Source organism: Cetorhinus maximus, chromosome 36, assembly GCF_964194155.1.
Source record: "Cetorhinus maximus chromosome 36, sCetMax3.hap1.1, whole genome shotgun sequence".
Taxonomy (NCBI): domain Eukaryota; kingdom Metazoa; phylum Chordata; class Chondrichthyes; order Lamniformes; family Cetorhinidae; genus Cetorhinus; species Cetorhinus maximus.
Genome location: NC_135914.1, coordinates 6,237,172 through 6,256,509, shown reverse-complemented (window position 1 = coordinate 6,256,509; position 19,338 = coordinate 6,237,172). Strand labels below are relative to the sequence as shown.

At 52.4% G+C, this 19,338-nt stretch overlaps 1 protein-coding gene across 1 annotated transcript in view; it reads left to right on the top strand.

The window, feature by feature from the left end:
• The first annotated feature begins 3,252 nt into the window (after nt 1–3,252).
• Nucleotides 3,253–19,338, top strand: part of scamp3 (secretory carrier membrane protein 3) — a 41,224-nt gene continuing 25,138 nt past the window's right edge. Inside the window, exons 1-2 of the mRNA XM_078534092.1 lie at nt 3,253–3,520; nt 18,540–18,623. Of these exons, the coding sequence (XP_078390218.1) occupies nt 3,467–3,520; nt 18,540–18,623 (138 nt within the window). The 5' untranslated portion in view covers nt 3,253–3,466. The remainder of the gene's footprint in view (nt 3,521–18,539; nt 18,624–19,338) is intronic.

Genomic DNA, 19,338 nt, shown 5'->3' with positions numbered 1-19,338 from the left:
CAGCTGCAGAATTCCGAGGTACAGAGGGATCTGGGTGTTCTAGTGCATGAGTCACAATAAGTTAGTGCACAGGTACAGCAAGTAATTAAGGAGGCTAATGGGATGCTATCCTTTATTGCGAGAGGGATTGAACATTAAAGTAAGGATGTTATGCTTCAGTTATACAGGGCAATGGTGAGACCACATCTTGAATACTGTGTGCAGTTTTGGTCTCCTTATTTAAGGAAGGATGTAAATGCGTTGGAAGCATTTCAGAGGAGGTTTACTAGATTGATACCTGGAATGAGTGGGTTGTCTGATGAGGAAAGGTTGGACAGACTGGGTTTGTTTCCACTGGAGTTTAGAAGAGTGAGGGATGACTTGATTGAAGTATATAAGATCCTGAACAGCCTTGACAAGGTGGACGTGGAAAGGATGTTTCCTCTTGTTGGTGAGTCCAGAACTAGGGGGCCACAGTTTTAAAATTAGGGGTCACCCTTTTAGGACAGAGATGAGGATAATTTTTTTTTCTCTCAGAGGGTTGTGCGACTTTGGAACTCTCTGCCTCCGAAGGTGGTGGAGGTGGGGTTATTGAGTATTTTTAAGGCGGAGGTAGATAGATTCTTGTTAGGCAAGAGAATCAGAGGTTTTTGGGGGTAGATGGGAATGTGGAATTCAAAACACAAACAGATCAGCCATGATCTTATTGAACAGTGGAGCAGGCTCGAGGAGGCGAATGGCCTACTTCTGCCCTTACTTTTATGTTGGAATGTGAATGGTGAGACACTGCTGCAGTCCTTGCATCTGAGGAAGGTCCTGTAATCGAGTGGTGATCTGGAATTCACACCTTCCGGATAGAACATTACCCAGCCCGACTAAGAAACCCCTCGATGGAGCGACTGGTAAGAATGTGGAATCACTTGCCCCACAATCAGACTCTGAGAGAAGATCATTTGAAATAGAGGCCTTATGAGCTCATTGGGGTATAAGTTGTGCTCTTCCAGTGCGATGCTGTAACTTGTGGCTTCTGTGAACATTTAACCAGGCAAATAAATCTCACAAAGTTCTATTAGCCTGCACATATGGTTCTTCTTCCACATTCTGCAGATTCCACCTTATTCTGGGGTTTGAGAGAATGGTCTTCCTTATCTCCATTTCGCAATCCCCACATGATAAGAAATGAATAAAATTCTGCTGTTTGCAGACAGACAGGAAGAGACCTGCAATTGGCAAGGGGGAGTAGTTGGTCAGTTGGCAGAGGATGGGATTCGGGATTCAGGGGCTTAGGAGGGAGCAGTCAGACTGAGTCAGGTTGGAGTGTGTCACCCAGCTTCATTGAGGATTGAGCCCACTAACAGTCTAGCAAGCCAGAATGGGAGCATCTGGGTCTGGGGGCTCTGTGAGGGTGTCATGTTTGGTTGTGAGACATTGGGAGTGGGGAAGGGTCTGGGGGGGGCAGAAGTGTTGGATATGGAAGTGAGACAGAGAGGAGCAGGAGTAGTCCAGGGGGTGGGGTGTTGTCGGGTATGGGAGTGGGACAGCAGGAAGGGGAGGGTGTCTTGGGGGTGGTGTGTCGGGTATGGGAGCGATATGGCAGGGGGGCAGGTCAGCGGGGGATGTTGGATTATGGAAGTGAGATGGCGGAGGAGGGCAGGGATTGGAGAGGTCCGGGGAAGGGTGCCAGGTATGGGGGTGAGACGTCAGGGGCGGGGAGGGAGCTGGGGCGGTGTCGGGTATGGGGGTGAGACATCAGGGGCGGGGATCGGGGGGGCGTGACGTTGTGGGGGTGAGACGGCGGGGGTGGGGATCAGGGGGCGTGACGTGGGGGTGAGACGGCGGGGGCGGGGATCGGGGGGCGTGACGTTGTGGGGGTGAGACGGCGGGGGCGGGGATCGGGGGGCGTGACGTTGTGGGGGTGAGACGGCGGGGGCGGGGATCGGGGGGCGTGACGTTGTGGGGGTGAGACGGCGGGGGCGGGGATCGGGGGGCGTGACGTTGTGGGGGTGAGACGGCGGGGGTGGGGATCGGGGGGCGTGACGTGGGGGTGAGACGGCGGGGGTGGGGATCGGGGGGCGTGACGTTGTGGGGGTGAGACGGCGGGGGTGGGGATCGGGGGGCGTGACGTTGTGGGGGTGAGACGGCGGGGGTGGGGATCGGGGGGCGTGATGTTGTGGGGGTGAGACGGTGGGGGCGGGGATCGGGGGGCGTGATGTTGTGGGGGTGAGACGGCGGGGGTGGGGATCGGGGGGTGTGATGTTGTGGGGGTGAGACGGTGGGGGCGGGGATCGGGGGGTGTGATGTGGGGGTGAGACGGCGGGGGTGGGGATTGGGGGGTGTGATGTTGTGGGGGTGAGACGGCGGGGGTGGGGATCGGGCGGCGTGATGTTGTGGGGGTGAGACGGCGGGGGCGGGGATCGGGGGTGTGATGTTGTGGGGGTGAGACGGCGGGGGTGGGGATCGGGGGGTGTGATGTTGTGGGGGTGAGACGGCGGGGGCGGGGATCGGGGGGTGTGATGTTGTGGGGGTGAGACGGCGGGGGCGGGGATCGGGGGGTGTGATGTTGTGGGGGTGAGACGGCGGGGGTGGGGATCGGGGGGTGTGATGTTGTGGGGGTGAGACGGCGGGGGTGGGGATCGGGGGGTGTGATGTTGTGGGGGTGAGACGGCGGGGGCGGAGATCGGGGGGCGTGATGTTGTGGGGGTGAGATATTGGGGGCAGGGATGGTGTAAGGGCAGGTGGTTAGGTTAAGTCTTGGGGGGGACTGCAGTGGGCAGGCCTAGGTGCGGGGTCAATGCCACTGGGAGGCACCAGACGCGGGGTCAATGCCAGTGGGAGGCGCCAGACGTGGGGTCAATGCCACTGGGAGGCACCAGACGCGGGGTCAATGCCAGTGGGAGGTGCCAGACGTCGGGTCAATTCCAATGGGAGGCGCCAGACGCGGGGTCAATGCCAGTGGGAGGCGCCAATCTCACAGACACTACAAGGGGGCAGAGCTATGATCCGGGGGCGGGGCCAGGTCTGGATTAATGACAGTGGGCGGAGACTGCTGGCTCCGGCTCCGGGTCTTTACGAGTGGGCGGGGCCAGGCGCGGGTCGTATGTCAATGGGCGGGGCCAGGCTCGGGCCAGCACCAGTGGCGGGGCCAGGATCGGGCCAGCTCCAGGAGGCGGGGCCAGGTCCGGGCCGACTCCAGTGGGCGGAGCCAGGCTCGGGCCGGCTCCAGTGGGCGGGGCCATGCTCGGGCCGGCTCCAGTGGGCGGGGCCAGGCTCGGGCCGGCTCCAGTGGGCGGGGCCATGCTCGCGCCGGCTCCAGTGGGCGGGGCCGTGTCGGAAGCTCGAGCCGCCCACAGGTCGAGCCGAAAGCGGCTGTTACCGCCACCCAGATCCAGCCGCCGCTCCCGCTCTATCCGGGGCCCAGCCCGAGCTCGAGCCCGCCTCTCTCCTCAGCGGCCCGGGCACTGCCGGCTGCACACTCTCCAGTGCCGACATGTCGCGCCAGCAGAACGGCAGAAGCAGCGGCCCCGATATTAATCCCTTCGAGGTAAGAGAATCAGGCCTTGGATTCCCGGAGGAAACCGGGTCAGTACCGGGGGGAGTGCGGCACTGTCGGAGGGTCGGTACTGAGGGAGCGCCGCACTGTCGGAGGGTCAGTACTGAGGGAGCGCCGCACTGTCGGAGGGTCACTACTGAGGGAGTGCCGCACTGTCGGAGGGTCAGTACTGAGGGAGAGCCGCACTGTCGGAGGGTCAGTACTGAGGGAGTGCCGCACTGTCGGAGGGTCAGTACTGTGGGAGTGCCGCACTGTCGGAGGGTCAGTACTGAGGGAGTGCCGCACTGTCGGAGGGTCAGTACTGAGGGAGTGCCGCACTGTCGGAGGGTCAGTACTGAGGGAGCGCCGCACTGTCGGAGGGTCAGTACTGAGGGAGCGCCGCACTGTCGGAGGGTCAGTACTGAGGGAGTGCCGCACTGTCGGAGGGTCAGTACTGAGGGAGTGCCGCACTGTCGGAGGGTCAGTACTGAGGGAGTGCCGCACTGTCGGAGGGTCAGTACTGAGGGAGTGCCGCACTGTCGGAGGGTCAGTACTGAGGGAGTGCCGCACTGTCGGAGGGTCAGTACTGTGGGAGTGCCGCACTGTCGGAGGGTCAGTACTGAGGGAGTGCCGCACTGTCGGAGGGTCAGTACTGAGGGAGTGCCGCACTGTCGGAGGGTCAGTACTGAGGGAGCGCCGCACTGTCGGAGGGTCAGTACTGAGGGAGCGCCGCACTGTCGGAGGGTCAGTACTGAGGGAGCGCCGCACTGTCGGAGGGTCAGTACTGAGGGAGCGCCGTACTGTCGGAGGGTCAGTACTGAGGGAGTGCCGCACTGTCGGAGGGTCAGTACTGAGGGAGTGCCGCACTGTCGGAGGGTCAGTACTGAGGGAGTGCAGCACTGTCGGAGGGTCAGTACTGAGGGAGTGCTGCACTATCGGAGGGTCAGTGCTGAGGGAGTGCCGCACTGTCGGAGGATCAGTACTGAGGGAGCGCCGCACTGTCGGAGGATCAGTACTGAGGGAGCGCCGCACTGTCGGAGGATCAGTACTGAGGGAGCGCCACACTGTCGGAGGGTCAGTACTGAGGGAGTGCCGCACTGTCCGATGTGCCATCTTTTGGATGAAACATGAAACTGTGGCCCGTGCCTTCCCCTTGACGAAAATATTAAAGTTCCCATGGTTGCTGTTGGGGAAGAGCAGAGAGTGTTCTCCCCTCTGACCTCAGGTCAATCATTCACATTGATCCAAGAGCATTGAATCATTATCCGATTGTTGTTTTGGGGAACTTGCTGCTTTTGTCACATTACATTTGTGACTAAACTTCAAAAGGAGTGTCGTTGTTTATAAAGTGCTTCAGGTCGGTCTCAGCCTTTTTGGGCTGGACTCGAGCAAGGTGTTGACGGCATCAGTGAAGAGCTGCTAAAAGCCTGGACAGGTAAACGAATACTGCAAATAACTGCACAACCCAGGAGGATACTACTCAGAGGTGCTTAACAGTGGCCATGGACTGCAACTCAGTGCTGAAAGGCAGGGAGTAAACACCATTATTAGAACAGGGTCCATAACCTGTGCATGAATTACCTCAAGTATAGAATAATGAGGGGTGAGTCAACTGAGATATTTAAAATCAGCTACAGAAAATATAACATGATTATGTTATATTGATGATCAGGCAGAGTGTACATGGGGATGTGTGAAGGGATTAAATGGGTGGGTTGAGTCAGTGATGGTGGAGAGTGTACATGGAGATGTGGGAGGGGATTAACATAGAAACACAAACTAGGAGAAGGAGTAGGCCATTCGGCCCTTCGTGCCTGCTCCGCCATTCATTATGATCATGGCTGATCATGAATAGTCAGTGATGAGGGAGAGTGTACATGGGGCTCAGGGAGGGCATTAAAAGGGTGGGTAGAGTCACTGATAGGGGGAAAGTGTACATGGGGATGTGGGAGGAGGTTAAATGGGTGGAAAGAGTCAGTGATAGGGGTAGAGTGTACATGGGGCTGTGCAAGGGGATTAAATGGGTGGATAGAGTCAGTGATAGGGGGAGAGTGTACATGGGGATGTGGGAGTGGATTAAATGGGTGGGTAGAGTCAGTGATAGGGGGAGAGCGTACATGGGGCTGTGCAAGGGGATTAAATGGGTGGATAGAGTCAGTGATAGGGGGAGAGTGTACATGGGGATGTGGGAGTGGATCAAATGGGTGGGTAGAGTCAGTGATAGGGGGAGAGCGTACATGGGGCTGTGCAAGGGGATTAAATGGGTGGGTAGAGTCAGCGATAGTGGGAGAGTGTACATGGGGCTGTGGGAGTGGATTAAAAGGGTGGGTAGAGTCAGTGCTAGGGGAGAGTGTACATGGGGCTGTATGAAGGGATTAAATGGGTGGGTAGAGTCAGTGATAGGGGTAGAGTGTACATGAGGCTGTATGAAGGGATTAAATGGGTGGGTAGAGTCAGTGCTAGGGGAGAGTGTACATGGGGATATGGGAGTGGATTAAATGGGTGGGTAGAGTCAGTGATAGGGGAGAGTGTACATGGGGCTGTGGGAGGGGATTAAATGGGTGGGTAGAGTCAGTGATAGGGGGAGAGTGTACACGGGGCTGTGTGAAGGGATTAAATGGGTGGGTAGAGTCACTGATAGGGGAGAGTGTACATGGAGATGTGGGAGTGGATTAAAAGGGTGGGTAGAGTCAGTGCTAGGGGAGAGTGTACATGGGGCTGTGGGAGTGGATTAAAAGGGTGGGTAGAGTCAGTGCTAGGGGAGAGTGTACATGGGGCTGTATGAAGGGATTAAATGGGTGGGTAGAGTCAGTGATAGGGGTAGAGTGTACATGAGGCTGTATGAAGGGATTAAATGGGTGGGTAGAGTCAGTGCTAGGGGAGAGTGTACATGGGGATGTGGGAGTGGATTAAATGGGTGGGTAGAGTCAGTGATAGGGGAGAGTGTACATGGGGATGTGGGAGGGAGTGAATGGGTGGGTAGAGTCAGTGCTAGGGGAGAGTGTACATGGGGCTGTGGGAGGGGATTAAATGGGTGGGTAGAGTCAGTGATAGGGGGAGAGTGTACATGGGGCTGTGTGAAGGGATTAAATGGGTGGGTAGAGTCATTGATAGGGGAGAGTGTACATGGGGATGTGGGAGTGGATTAAAAGGGTGGGTAGAGTCAGTGCTAGGGGAGAGTGTACATGGGGCTGTGGGAGTGGATTAAAAGGGTGGGTAGAGTCAGTGCTAGGGGAGAGTGTACATGGGGCTGTATGAAGGGATTAAATGGGTGGGTAGAGTCAGTGATAGGGGTAGAGTGTACATGAGGCTGTATGAAGGGATTAAATGGGTGGGTAGAGTCAGTGCTAGGGGAGAGTGTACATGGGGATGTGGGAGTGGATTAAATGGGTGGGTAGAGTCAGTGATAGGGGAGAGTGTACATGGGGATGTGGGAGGGAGTGAATGGGTGGGTAGAGTCAGTGCTAGGGGAGAGTGTACATGGGGCTGTGGGAGGGGATTAAATGGGTGGGTAGAGTCAGTGATAGGGGGAGAGTGTACACGGGGCTGTGTGAAGGGATTAAATGGGTGGGTAGAGTCAGTGCTAGGGGAGAGTGTACATGGGGATGTGGGAGTGGATTAAAAGGGTGGGTAGAGTCAGTGCTAGGGGAGAGTGTACATGGGGCTGTGGGAGTGGATTAAAAGGGTGGGTAGAGTCAGTGGTAGGGGAGAGTGTACATGGGACTGTAGGAAGCGATTAAATGGGTGGGGAGAGTCAGTGGTAGGGGAGAGTGTACATGGGGCTGTAGGAAGCGATTAAATGGGTGGGTAGAGTCAGTGATAGGGGTAGAGTGTACATGAGGCTGTATGAAGGGATTCAATGGGTGGGTAGAGTCAGTGCTATTGGAGAGTGTACATGGGGATGTGGGAGTGGATTAAATGGGTGGGTAGAGTCAGTGCTAGGGGAGAGTGTACATGGGGCTGTGGGAGGGGATTAAAAGGGTGGGTAGAGTCAGTGGTAGGGGAGAGTGTACATGGGGCTGTAGGAAGCGATTAAATGGGTGGGGAGAGTCAGTGGTAGGGGAGAGTGTACATGGGGCTGTAGGAAGCGATTAAATGAGTGGGTAGAGTCAGTGCTAGGGGAGAGTGTACATGGGGCTGTATGAAGGGATTAAATGGGTGGGTAGAGTCAGTGATAGGGGTAGAGTGTACATGAGGCTGTATGAAGGGATTAAATGGGTGGGTAGAGTCAGTGCTAGGGGAGAGTGTACATGGGGATGTGGGAGTGGATTAAATGGGTGGGTAGAGTCAGTGATAGGGGAGAGTGTACATGGGGATGTGGGAGGGAGTGAATGGGTGGGTAGAGTCAGTGCTAGGGGAGAGTGTGCATGGGGCTGTGGGAGGGGATTAAATGGGTGGGTAGAGTCAGTGATAGGGGGAGAGTGTACACGGGGCTGTGTGAAGGGATTAAATGGGTGGGTAGAGTCAGTGCTAGGGGAGAGTGTACATGGGGATGTGGGAGTGGATTAAAAGGGTGGGTAGAGTCAGTGCTAGGGGAGAGTGTACATGGGGCTGTGGGAGTGGATTAAAAGGGTGGGTAGAGTCAGTGGTAGGGGAGAGTGTACATGGGACTGTAGGAAGCGATTAAATGGGTGGGGAGAGTCAGTGGTAGGGGAGAGTGTACATGGGGCTGTAGGAAGCGATTAAATGGGTGGGTAGAGTCAGTGATAGGGGTAGAGTGTACATGAGGCTGTATGAAGGGATTCAATTGGTGGGTAGAGTCAGTGCTATTGGAGAGTGTACATGGGGATGTGGGAGTGGATTAAATGGGTGGGTAGAGTCAGTGCTAGGGGAGAGTGTACATGGGGCTGTGGGAGGGGATTAAAAGGGTGGGTAGAGTCAGTGGTAGGGGAGAGTGTACATGGGGCTGTAGGAAGCGATTAAATGGGTGGGGAGAGTCAGTGGTAGGGGAGAGTGTACATGGGGCTGTAGGAAGCGATTAAATGAGTGGGTAGAGTCAGTGATAGGGGAGAGTGTACATGGGGCTGTAGGAAGCGATTAAATGGGTGGGGAGAGTCAGTGGTATGGGAGAATGTACATGGGGCTGTAGGAAGCGATTAAATGGGTGGGGAGAGTCAGTGGTAGGGGAGAGTGTACATGGGGCTGTAGGAAGCGATTAAATGGGTGGGTAGAGTCAGTGATAGGGGTAGAGTGTACATGAGGCTGTATGAAGGGATTAAATGGGTGGGTAGAGTCAGTGCTATTGGAGAGTGTACATGGGGATGTGGGAGTGGATTAAATGGGTGGGTAGAGTCAGTGGTATGGGAGAATGTACATGGGGCTGTAGGAAGCGATTAAATGGGTGGGGAGAGTGAGTGGTAGGGGAGAGTGTACATGGGGCTGTAGGAAGGCATTAAATCGGTGGGGGAGAGTGTACGTGGGGCTGTGTGAAGGCATTAAATGGGTGGGGGAGAGTGTACATGGAGCTGTGTGAAGGGATTAAATGGGTGGGGGAGAGTGTACATGGGGCTGTGTGAAGGGATTAAATGGGTGGGTAGAGTCACTGATAGGGGTAGAGTGTACATGGGGATGTGGGAGTGGATTAAATGGGTGGGTAGAGTCAGTGCTAGGGGAGAGTGTACATGGGGATGTGGAGTGGATTAAATGGGTGGGTAGAGTCAGTGATAGGGGGTGAGTGTACATGGGGCTGTATGAAGGGATTAAATGGGTGGGTAGAGTCAGTGATAGGGGTAGAGTGTACATGAGGCTGTATGAAGGGATTAAATGGGTGGGTAGAGTCAGTGCTAGGGGAGAGTGTACATGGGGATGTGGGAGTGGATTAAATGGGTGGGTAGAGTCAGTGATAGGGGAGAGTGTACATGGGGATGTGGGAGGGAGTGAATGGGTGGGTAGAGTCAGTGCTAGGGGAGAGTGTACATGGGGCTGTGGGAGGGGATTAAATGGGTGGGTAGAGTCAGTGGTAGGGGGAGAGTGTACATGGGGCTGTGTGAAGGGATTAAATGGGTGGGTAGAGTCACTGATAGGGGAGAGTGTACATGGGGATGTGGGAGTGGATTAAAAGGGTGGGTAGAGTCAGTGCTAGGGGAGAGTGTACATGGGGCTGTGGGAGTGGATTAAAAGGGTGGGTAGAATCAGTGCTAGGGGAGCGTGTACATGGGGCTGTATGAAGGGATTAAATGGGTGGGTAGAGTCAGTGATAGGGGTAGAGTGTACATGAGGCTGTATGAAGGGATTAAATGGGTGGGTAGAGTCAGTGCTAGGGGAGAGTGTACATGGGGATGTGGGAGTGGATTAAATGGGTGGGTAGAGTCAGTGCTAGGGGAGAGTGTACATGGGGCTGTGGGAGGGGATTAAAAGGGTGGGTAGAGTCAGTGGTAGGGGAGAGTGTACATGGGGCTGTAGGAAGCAATTAAATGGGTGGGGAGAGTCAGTGGTAGGGGAGAGTGTACATGGGGCTGTAGGAAGCGATTAAATGGGTGGGTAGAGTCAGTGCTAGGGGAGAGTGTACATGGGGCTGTAGGAAGCGATTAAATGGGTGGGGAGAGTCAGTGGTAGGGGAGAGTGTACATGGGGCTGTAGGAAGCGATTAAATGGGTGGGTAGAGTCAATGATAGGGGTAGAGTGTACATGAGGCTGTATGAAGGGATTAAATGGGTGGGTAGAGTCAGTGCTATGGGAGAGTGTACATGGGGATGTGGGAGTGGATTAAATGGGTGGGTAGAGTCAGTGCTGGGGGGAGTGTACATGGGGCTGTGTGAAGGGATTAAATGGGTGGGTAGAGTCAGTGATAGAGGTAGAGTGTACATGGGGCTGTATGAAGGGATTAAATGGGTGGGTAGAGTCACTGATAGGTGTAGAGTGTACGTGGGGATGTGGGAGTGGATTAAATGGGTGGGTAGAGTCAGTGATGGGGGAGAGTGTACATGGGGATGTGCAAGGGGATTAATTGGGTGGGTAGAGTCAGTGATAGGGGGAGAGTGTACATGGGGATGTGCAAGGGGATTAAATGGGTGGGTAGAGTCAGTGATAGGGGGAGAGTGTACATGGGGCTGTGGGAGGGGATTAAAAGGGTGGGTAGAGTCAGTGGTAGGGGAGAGTGTACATGGGGCTGTGGGAAGGGATTAAATGGGTGGGGAGAGTGTACATGGGGCTGTGTGAAGGGATTAAATGGGTGGGGGAGAGTGTACATGGGGCTGTAGGAAGCGATTAAATGGGTGGGTAGAGTCAGTGATAGGGAGAGTGTACATGGGGATGTGGGAGTGGATTAAATGGGTGGGTAGAGTCAGCGCTAGGGGAGAGTGTACATGGGGCTGTGTGAAGGGATTAAATGGGTTGGGAGAGTGTACATGGGGCTGTGTGAAGGGATTAAATGGGTGGGGGAGAGTGTACATGGGGCTGTAGGAAGCGATTAAATGGGTGGGTAGAGTCGGTGATAGGGGAGAGTGTACATGGGGATGTGGGAGTGGATTAAATGGGTGGGTAGAGTCAGTGATAGGGGAGGGTGTACATGGGGATGTGGGAGTGGATTAAATGGGTGGGTAGAGTCAGTGCTAGGGGAGAGTGCACATGGGGATGTGCAAGGGGATTAAAAGGGTGGGTAGAGTCAGTGGTAGGGGAGAGTGCACATGGGACTGTATGAAGGGAATAAATGGGTGGGGGAGAGTGTACATGGGGCTGTAGGAAGCGATTAAATGGGTGGGTAGAGTCAGTGCTAGGGGAGAGTGTACATGGGGATGTGCAAGGGGATTAAAAGGGTGGGTAGAGTCAGTGGTAGGGGAGAGTGCACATGGGACTGTATGAAGGGAATAAATGGGTGGGGGAGAGTGTACATGGGAATGTGGGAGTGGATTAAATGGGTGGGTAGAGTCAGTGATAGGGGGAGAGTGTACATGGGGATGTGGGAGGGGATTAATTGGGTGGGTAGACTCAGCGATAGGGGGAGAGTGTACATGGGGATGTGCAAGGGGATTTAATGGGTGGGTAGAGTCAGTGGTAGGGGGAGAGTGTACATGGGGATGTGCAAAGGGATTAAATGGGTGGGTAGAGTCAGTGGTGGGGGAGAGCGTACATGGGGATGTGCAAGGGGATTAAATGGGTGGGTAGAGTCAGTGGTAGGGGGAGAGTGTACATGGGGATGTGCAAGGGGATTAAATGGGTGGGTAGAGTCAGTGGTAGGGGGAGAGTGTACATGGGGATGTGCAAGTGGATTTAATGGGTGGGTAGAGTCAGTGGTAGGGGGAGAGTGTACATGGGGATGTGCAAGGGGATTTAATGGGTGGGTAGAGTCAGTGCCAGGGGAGAGTGTACATGGGGATGTGGGAGGGGATTAAATGGGTGGGTAGAGTCAGTGGTAGGGGGAGAGTATACATGGGGATGTGCAAGGGGATTTAATGGGTGGGTAGAGTCAGTGCCAGGGGAGAGTGTACATGGGGATGTGGGAGGGGATTAAATGGGTGGGTAGAGTCAGTGGTAGGGGGAGAGCGTACATGGGGATGTGCAAGGGGATTAAATGGGTGGGTAGAGTCAGTGGTAGGGGGAGAGCGTACATGGAGATGTGCAAGGGGATTAAATGGGTGGATAGAGTCAGTAATAGAGAGTGTACGTGATGTTCAAACTCGTTCACTGGTGAAAGTGTCTATCTTTGGGTTAACTCCTGTATGCGAGACTGCAGTGTGTGCAGAACATCCTGTCTCGTGATCTCAATTCTCAGCCATTCTTGACAAATCTTGTTACATAACTTAACAAACCACAAGATCAGCCCATAAACCCAGGCGATGGGTTCACTCCATTGTGATCAGGAGCTGCAACCCTGGCTGATTTCCCCCGCTCTCTCTAACCCAGGGATCACTGGACAGTGACCAGGAGCAGGAACCCTGGCTGATTGCCCCTCTCTTTAACCCAGGGATCACAGTGATTAGGAGCAGGAACCCTGGCTGATTTCCCCCCCTCTCTAACCCAGCGATCAGTGGACAGTGATCAGGAGCTGGATACTGAGACTAACTGGCACAGAGTGGGGTTGAATTCTCAGACTTGTCTGACCTGTGCTATCCCAGGTGGGAACGGTAGCAGAGACAGGAATTCAAATCTCACCACAGCACCTGGGAGAATTTCAATTCAGTTCATGAAATAAATCTGAAATAAGCAGCTGGTATCAGCAGCGGTGACCATGCGAAACACCACTGGTGCACTAAAGTGCATATGGGGTCTGAGCTGCGTGTAACATGGCTGTCAGTGATGTGGTGGATTCAGAACTAGCTGCTGGGGAATGGAGACATTGACCAGACAATAGATGGAGGGGAAAGTGAGAGTGCTGACATCATCCAGGCTCGTGGAAGTTGATCATCTGCTCTCCACGGTTTAGTATAATGATGGATGAGTCAATGCTGTGGTTTCACTCTCATATTCACAGTATGCGTACTTGTTTATTTCTCAAAAGATTGAGGATTCCCAGATACCCCTGAGTGAAATGGGGAAGGGTGCTGGGAGAAAGCTGATGGACTCTACAGGCCCCAGGAGCTGGGGTTGGGAAGTAGAACTGGATAGAGGTAATATATTTTTTATTGTTCAGAGTTGGTAAAGAGCCATGGATGGTGGCATCAAACACTCCCAGGACAGGTACAGCACGGGGTTAGATACAGAGTAAAGCTCGCTCTATACTGACAGCCAGCCAGGTGTGGGTTCATTCAGAGTTTGAATAAGGTCAGTGACTAACTCAGCAGACTGCCCTGTTGGAGTGCATTAGATCACCTTGTTGCTTCTAGCTCAATATTGTGTGTACAGACGGAATTGAGTGAGGCCTACCTGTATTTTGACTGATTAGGCCTGTTGCCAAAGGGCCATCCCACACTGGTTTCTGTTACTTCTTTGTGGAGCGTGAAGAATGAAATTTGGGTGAGTTAAAGTTCCTCAGTGGGACTGTGCACCGACTGCATCTGCTAGCACTGAGTGCGGTCTGGGTGTGAGTGTTGTGCAATGTAATACAGATTCAAACAACCCACTTCACACAGTGTGTGAAGGTGTACAGGCTATGTGCCGCACACAGTGTGATGCAGGCATAAAGCTCAGACCCCAGGACAGCAGGCCAGCTGAACTGTATCATATGGAAGATGCTTTAAATTGGGGTAATGCCACCATTGGCTATTGAGACTCCATAGGCAGAAGTGGGTACTGAGAGGAGGGAGGACTTCCAGAGGCTTGAAATCCTGCAAAGTAGAAGATAGAGTGTGAAGGACTGGGTTGGGGTTAGGAGGGAGAAGGGATCTTAGAGAGTAACTAGCCACAGTAGATCTGAGCAGCATTAAGCAGGGGCAGTGGAGGCACCAATGGCAAGAGGGGAAACTCATGGCAGCACAGCAGTGGTCTCCTCTGGGCAGTCTTTGTTGGGAGTGGAAGTGTCTGATGAAATGGCAGAAAGGGAACAGCAGGTTGGTGAACAGCTTGTGTGACTGGTGCCTCCCCTCCCTGCTTTCTCCCATTCAGCCATTCAGGATCAGTGAACCAGCTTTCAAAAAGAGGGTGTTGGAGCAACAGTGCTATCTGCAAAGTCCTGTGACTTCAATGCACACTGATGAATGGTAATTCATTCATCATTCAGGATTTTTAATTCATTCCTGGGGTGTGGCTGTCTTTGACATGGCTCGCATTTATTTCCATCACTCATTGCGCTACTTTTTTCAAAAATATGCTTTATTTGTAAAAGTTTGTAAAGTGACCACCTCTAACAGTTTAAATTGGATATTACTGAGAGTACAATACGATTCCAGTTCTTTCCATACAGATTGTGGCACTCTGAGGTGCCTCAGCACAATTGCAATTACCCGTGATATTTAGAATGCACATTCCAGGACAAAGATATCGCCTGATGGGTTTTACACAATTTCCAGCTCCTCAGTGCACTATGGCAGATGGACCTCAGACGGTGGCCTTTCCCCATTGAGCGTTTGCGGCGTCTGCCTCCCTCAGCACACAGCCTAGGACCTTGGAATGTGCCAGTCTGCAACACTGTCATGGACAATGTTAGAATCATATCTCTCAAGACTGAATATTTCCTATACAAAATGGAAGGACATGACATTATCTGTACACCTGGATGCTAACCTGGGATTTTTTTTAAATTCACGTTGGAACTGCCAGCAAGCAGGCCTCTTCCCAGAAATCGCTTGATCTTTATGGCACTTGAGGAAGATCTGGTTGATTGTTTTGAAGAGCAATCACTTTAATTGAGGGGGGCAAAAAACTGAAATGACAAACTTGCTGGAAATCACACAGGAGAAGAGAGAAAAAATCTTCAGTTGTGAACCTGCTGGTTGTTGGGGAACAAGCTGAGGAAGGAAGGCTACCCTAGCTGGCTCTCTGTATCTCTCTAACTTGCCTAAAATTGTGTGAGGCAACAACCTGTAGCCAGAGAACCTGCATTCAGTGTAACTGGTCTGCGTTTGGACCTGCAAAGCTGAGACCAGCTGGTGAGAACTTGCAGACATCCATCAGGACCAGTGTCTTCACACAAGGGGACTCCAGGTCGACAGCATTGAGATCCTGCAAACTTTATCCTTTATTTTATAGCACCAATCCTCTAAAGCCCAGTAATTTAAACCCCTGGATGACTAGTCGAGGAACGTACCACATTCCTTGCTTCAGTCCTGCTAGGGTCCCCTCCCATAACTCTCTTTTCGGTACATTGATAACTGTATCGGTGTCGCTTCGTGCTCTTGTCTGGACCTGGAAAAATTTGTCAATTTTGCTTACAATTTCCACCCCTCTCTCTCCTTCACATGGTCCATCTCCAATGCTTCCCTTCCCTCCCTTGACCTTTCTGTCTCCATTTCTGGTGACAGACTGCCCACCAATATTCATTACAAGCCCACCAACTCCCACAGCTACCTCGGTACAGCTCCTCACACCCTGCTTCCTGTAAGGCCTCCATCCCATTCTCTCAGCTCCTTCGCCTTCATTGCATCTTGCATCTGTTCCGATGATGCCATTTTTCCAAAATGGCGCTTCTGACATGTCTTCCTTTTTCTTTAACCGAGGTTTCCCACTTGCAGTGGTTGACAGGCCCCTCAACTGTGTCTGACCCATCTCCTGCAGCTCTGCCCTCACCCCTTCCTCTCCCTCCCAGAACCATGATAGGGTGCCTTTTGACCTCACTTTTCACCCACAAGCCTCTGCATTCAAAGAATCATCCTCCGCCATTTCCGCCGACTCTAGCTTGATGCCACCATCAAACACATCTTCCCTTCGTGCCACCCCCCCCCCCCCCCCCACCGTGTCAGCATTCCGTAGGGACCGTTCCCTCCGGGACACCCTGGTCCACTTCTCCAACACCCCCAACACCTTATCACCTCCCCATGCAATCGCAGAAGGGGTAACACCTGCCCCTTTACCTCCTCCCTCCTCATCATCCAAGGGCCCAAACATCCCTTTCAAGTGCAGCAGCGAATCACTTGCACCTCCTTTCATTTGGTCCCAGATGCTGCCTGGCCTGCTCAGTTCTTCCAAGATTTTCTGTTTTCTTTTCAGGTACTCATTATTGTACCCTGGGTACAGCACTGTATGGCGATGGGGTCCAGGAATGTAACCATTACATTACTGTACCGCTGGGGATGGGGTCCAGAACCGTGGAGCAGTTACAGCACAGAATGTGACCAATTGGCTGTTCTCTGCACCAGCTCTTAGTAGCTGCGAAACGTCTAGCACCAGTTGCCCGCCTGCTCCCTGTCGCCCTGCAATTCTTCCTTTTGAGATAATATCCAATTCCCTCTTGAAAGCCTCGATTGACTCTGCCTCCACCAGACACTCGGGCAGTGCATTCCAGACCCTAACCACTCGATTGACCCTGTCTCCACCACACTCTCAGACAGTGCATTCCAGACCCTAACCACTCGATTGACCCTGTCTCCACCACACTCTCAGACAGTGCATTCCAGACCCTAACCACTTGATTGACCCTGTCACCATCACACGCTCCGACAGTGCATTCCAGATCCTAACCACTCGATTGACCCTTTCTCCACCACACTCTCAGACAGTGCATTCCAGACCCTAACCACTCGATTGACCCTGTCTCCGTCTCACTCTCAGACAGTGCATTCCAGATCCTAACCACTCGGTTGACCCTGTCTCCACCACACTCTCAGACAGTGCATTCCAGATCCTAATCACTCGACTGACCCTGTCTCCATCACACTCTTAGACAGTGCATTCCAGACCCTAACCACTCGATTGACCCTGTCTCCATCACACTCTCAGACAGTGCATTCCAGATCCTAACCACTCGATTGACCCATGTCTCTACCACACTCTCAGACAGCGCATTCCAGATCCTAACCACTCGATTGACCCTATCTCCATCACACTCTCAGACAGTGCATTCCAGACCCTAACCACTCGATTGACCCTGTCTCCATCACACGCTCCGACAGTGCATTCCAGATCCTAACCACTCGAATGACCCTGTCTCCACCACACTCTCAGACAGTGCATTCCAGATCCTAACCACTCGATTGTCCCTGTCTCCACCACACTCTCAGACAGTGCATTCCAGACCCTAACCACTCGATTGACCCTGTCTCCACCACACTCTCAGACAGTGCATTCCAGATCCTAACCACTCGACTGACCCTGTCTCCACCACAGTCTCAGACAGCGCATTCCAGATCCTAACCACTCGATTGACCCTGTCTCCCCCACACTCTCAGACAGTGCATTCCAGATCCTAACCACTCAATTGACCCTGTCTCCATCACACTCTCAGACAGTGCATTCCAGATCCTAACCACTCGAATGACCCTGTCTCCACCACACTCTCAAGCAGTTCATTCCAGACTCTAACCACTCACTGTGTGAAAACGTTTTTTCTCATGTCTTATTGCCTCTTTGCCACTTACCATAACCAATTAACTCTGGTACCTGATCCTTCCACCAATGCAAACAATTCCTCCCTATTTACTCTGTCCAGACCCCTCATCAAATCTCCTCTCAGCCTTCACTTCTTCAAGGAGAGCAGTCCAAACTTCTCCAATCTATCTAAGTAACTGAAGTTCCTCTTCCCTGGAGCCATTCTCATGAATCCTTTCTGTGTCTCTTCAATGCCTTTCCATCTTCCTAAAGTGAGTCACCATGAATTAGACATAATGCTCCAGTTGAGGCTGAGCCAGTGTCTTATACAAGATAACATGCTTGCTTTTTACTCTATGCCCCTATTGATAAAGCCAGGGTGCCATTGGCTGTATTAACCATGCCCTCAGCCTGTCCTGCTCCTTCAATGATTTATGCACAGGTGCCTCTGCTCCTGCAGCCCCTTTAGAATTGTGCCCTTTATTTTGTATTGCCTCTCCACATTCTTCCTAACAAAATGAATCACTTCATATTTCTCTGCATTAAATTTCATCTGCTTCTTGGTCACCCATTCACCAACCTGATTATGTCCTTTTGAAGTTCTATACCATCCTCCTCGTAGTTCGCAATGCTGCCAAGTTTTGTAGCATCTGCAGATTTTGAAATTGTGCCCTGTACACCTGGGTTAAAACACAACTGCTACTTTACTGTACCCCTGGGGTATAGCAATATAGTCTTGGGATGAAGTCCAGGAATGTAACCATTTCATTACTGCACCCCTGGATACAGCACAGCCTGGGGATGGGGTCCAAGATTGTAACCATGATATTACTGTACCCCTGGAGTACAGTACGGTCTGGGTTTGGAGTCCAGGAATGTAACCATTACATTACTGTACCCCTGGGATACAGCACAGTGTGGGGATGGGGTCCAGGATTGCAACCATTACATGACTGTACCCCTGGGATACAGCACAGTGTGGGGAATAGGGTCCAGGATTGTAACCATTACATTACTGTATCCCCGGGATACAGCACAGACTAAGGATGGGATTAGGAACATAATCACTAAATGACTGTACTCCTGGGGTACAGCACAGCCAGGATCAAATGTTGGTATTGGGTTGCAACATGTTTTGCTGCCTGTCTGTTGCTTTGCTCTTTTCACTGACTGCTGCATATATGTTTGCTTACAGGACCCAGCAGTGCTTGAACATAGCATGGAGCATCAACAGCCTGCCATGAACCAGCTTTATAACCCCTTTGAGGGAAACAGAGGGGTAAGTGAGGCAGGAAGGCCACCTATTATCTAACCAAAGACATTAACTTGTGATACTGCACGCCATGAGAAAGGAAAACACCCTGTTGTTCTCACAGAGACACATTTCGAACCAGAAACAACACTGGCATGGAACCTCACGATTAGATTCCAGTCCGTAACTCACTCCCGGGTATCTGTTATTCTATATATAATCCACCCCAAACCCCTCGATTAGATTCCAGTCTGTAACTCACTCCCGGGTATCTGTTATTCTATATATAAACCACCCCGATCCCCTCGATTAGATTCCAGTCTGTAACTCACTCCCGGGTATCTGTTATTCTATATATAAACCACCCCGATCCCCTCGATTAGATTCCAGTCTGTAACTCACTCCCGGGTATCTGTTATTCTATATATAAACCACCCCGATCCCCTCGATTAGATTCCAGTCTGTAACTCACTCCCGGGTATCTGTTATTCTATATATAAACCACCCCGATCCCCTCGATAAGATTCCAGTCTGTAACTCACTCCCGGGTATCTGTTATTCTATATGTAAACCACCCGAACACCTCGATTATATTCCAGTCTGTAACTCACTCCCGCATATCTGTTTTTATAAACCCCTTGGTTAAATTTCAGCCTGGATTGGAATGTGAAGTAGATGTGTGTTTCTTGCAGTGCTTAACATGAAAGGTGCCATCAGGCTTGCCGGATGTTGGTTTAGTGAT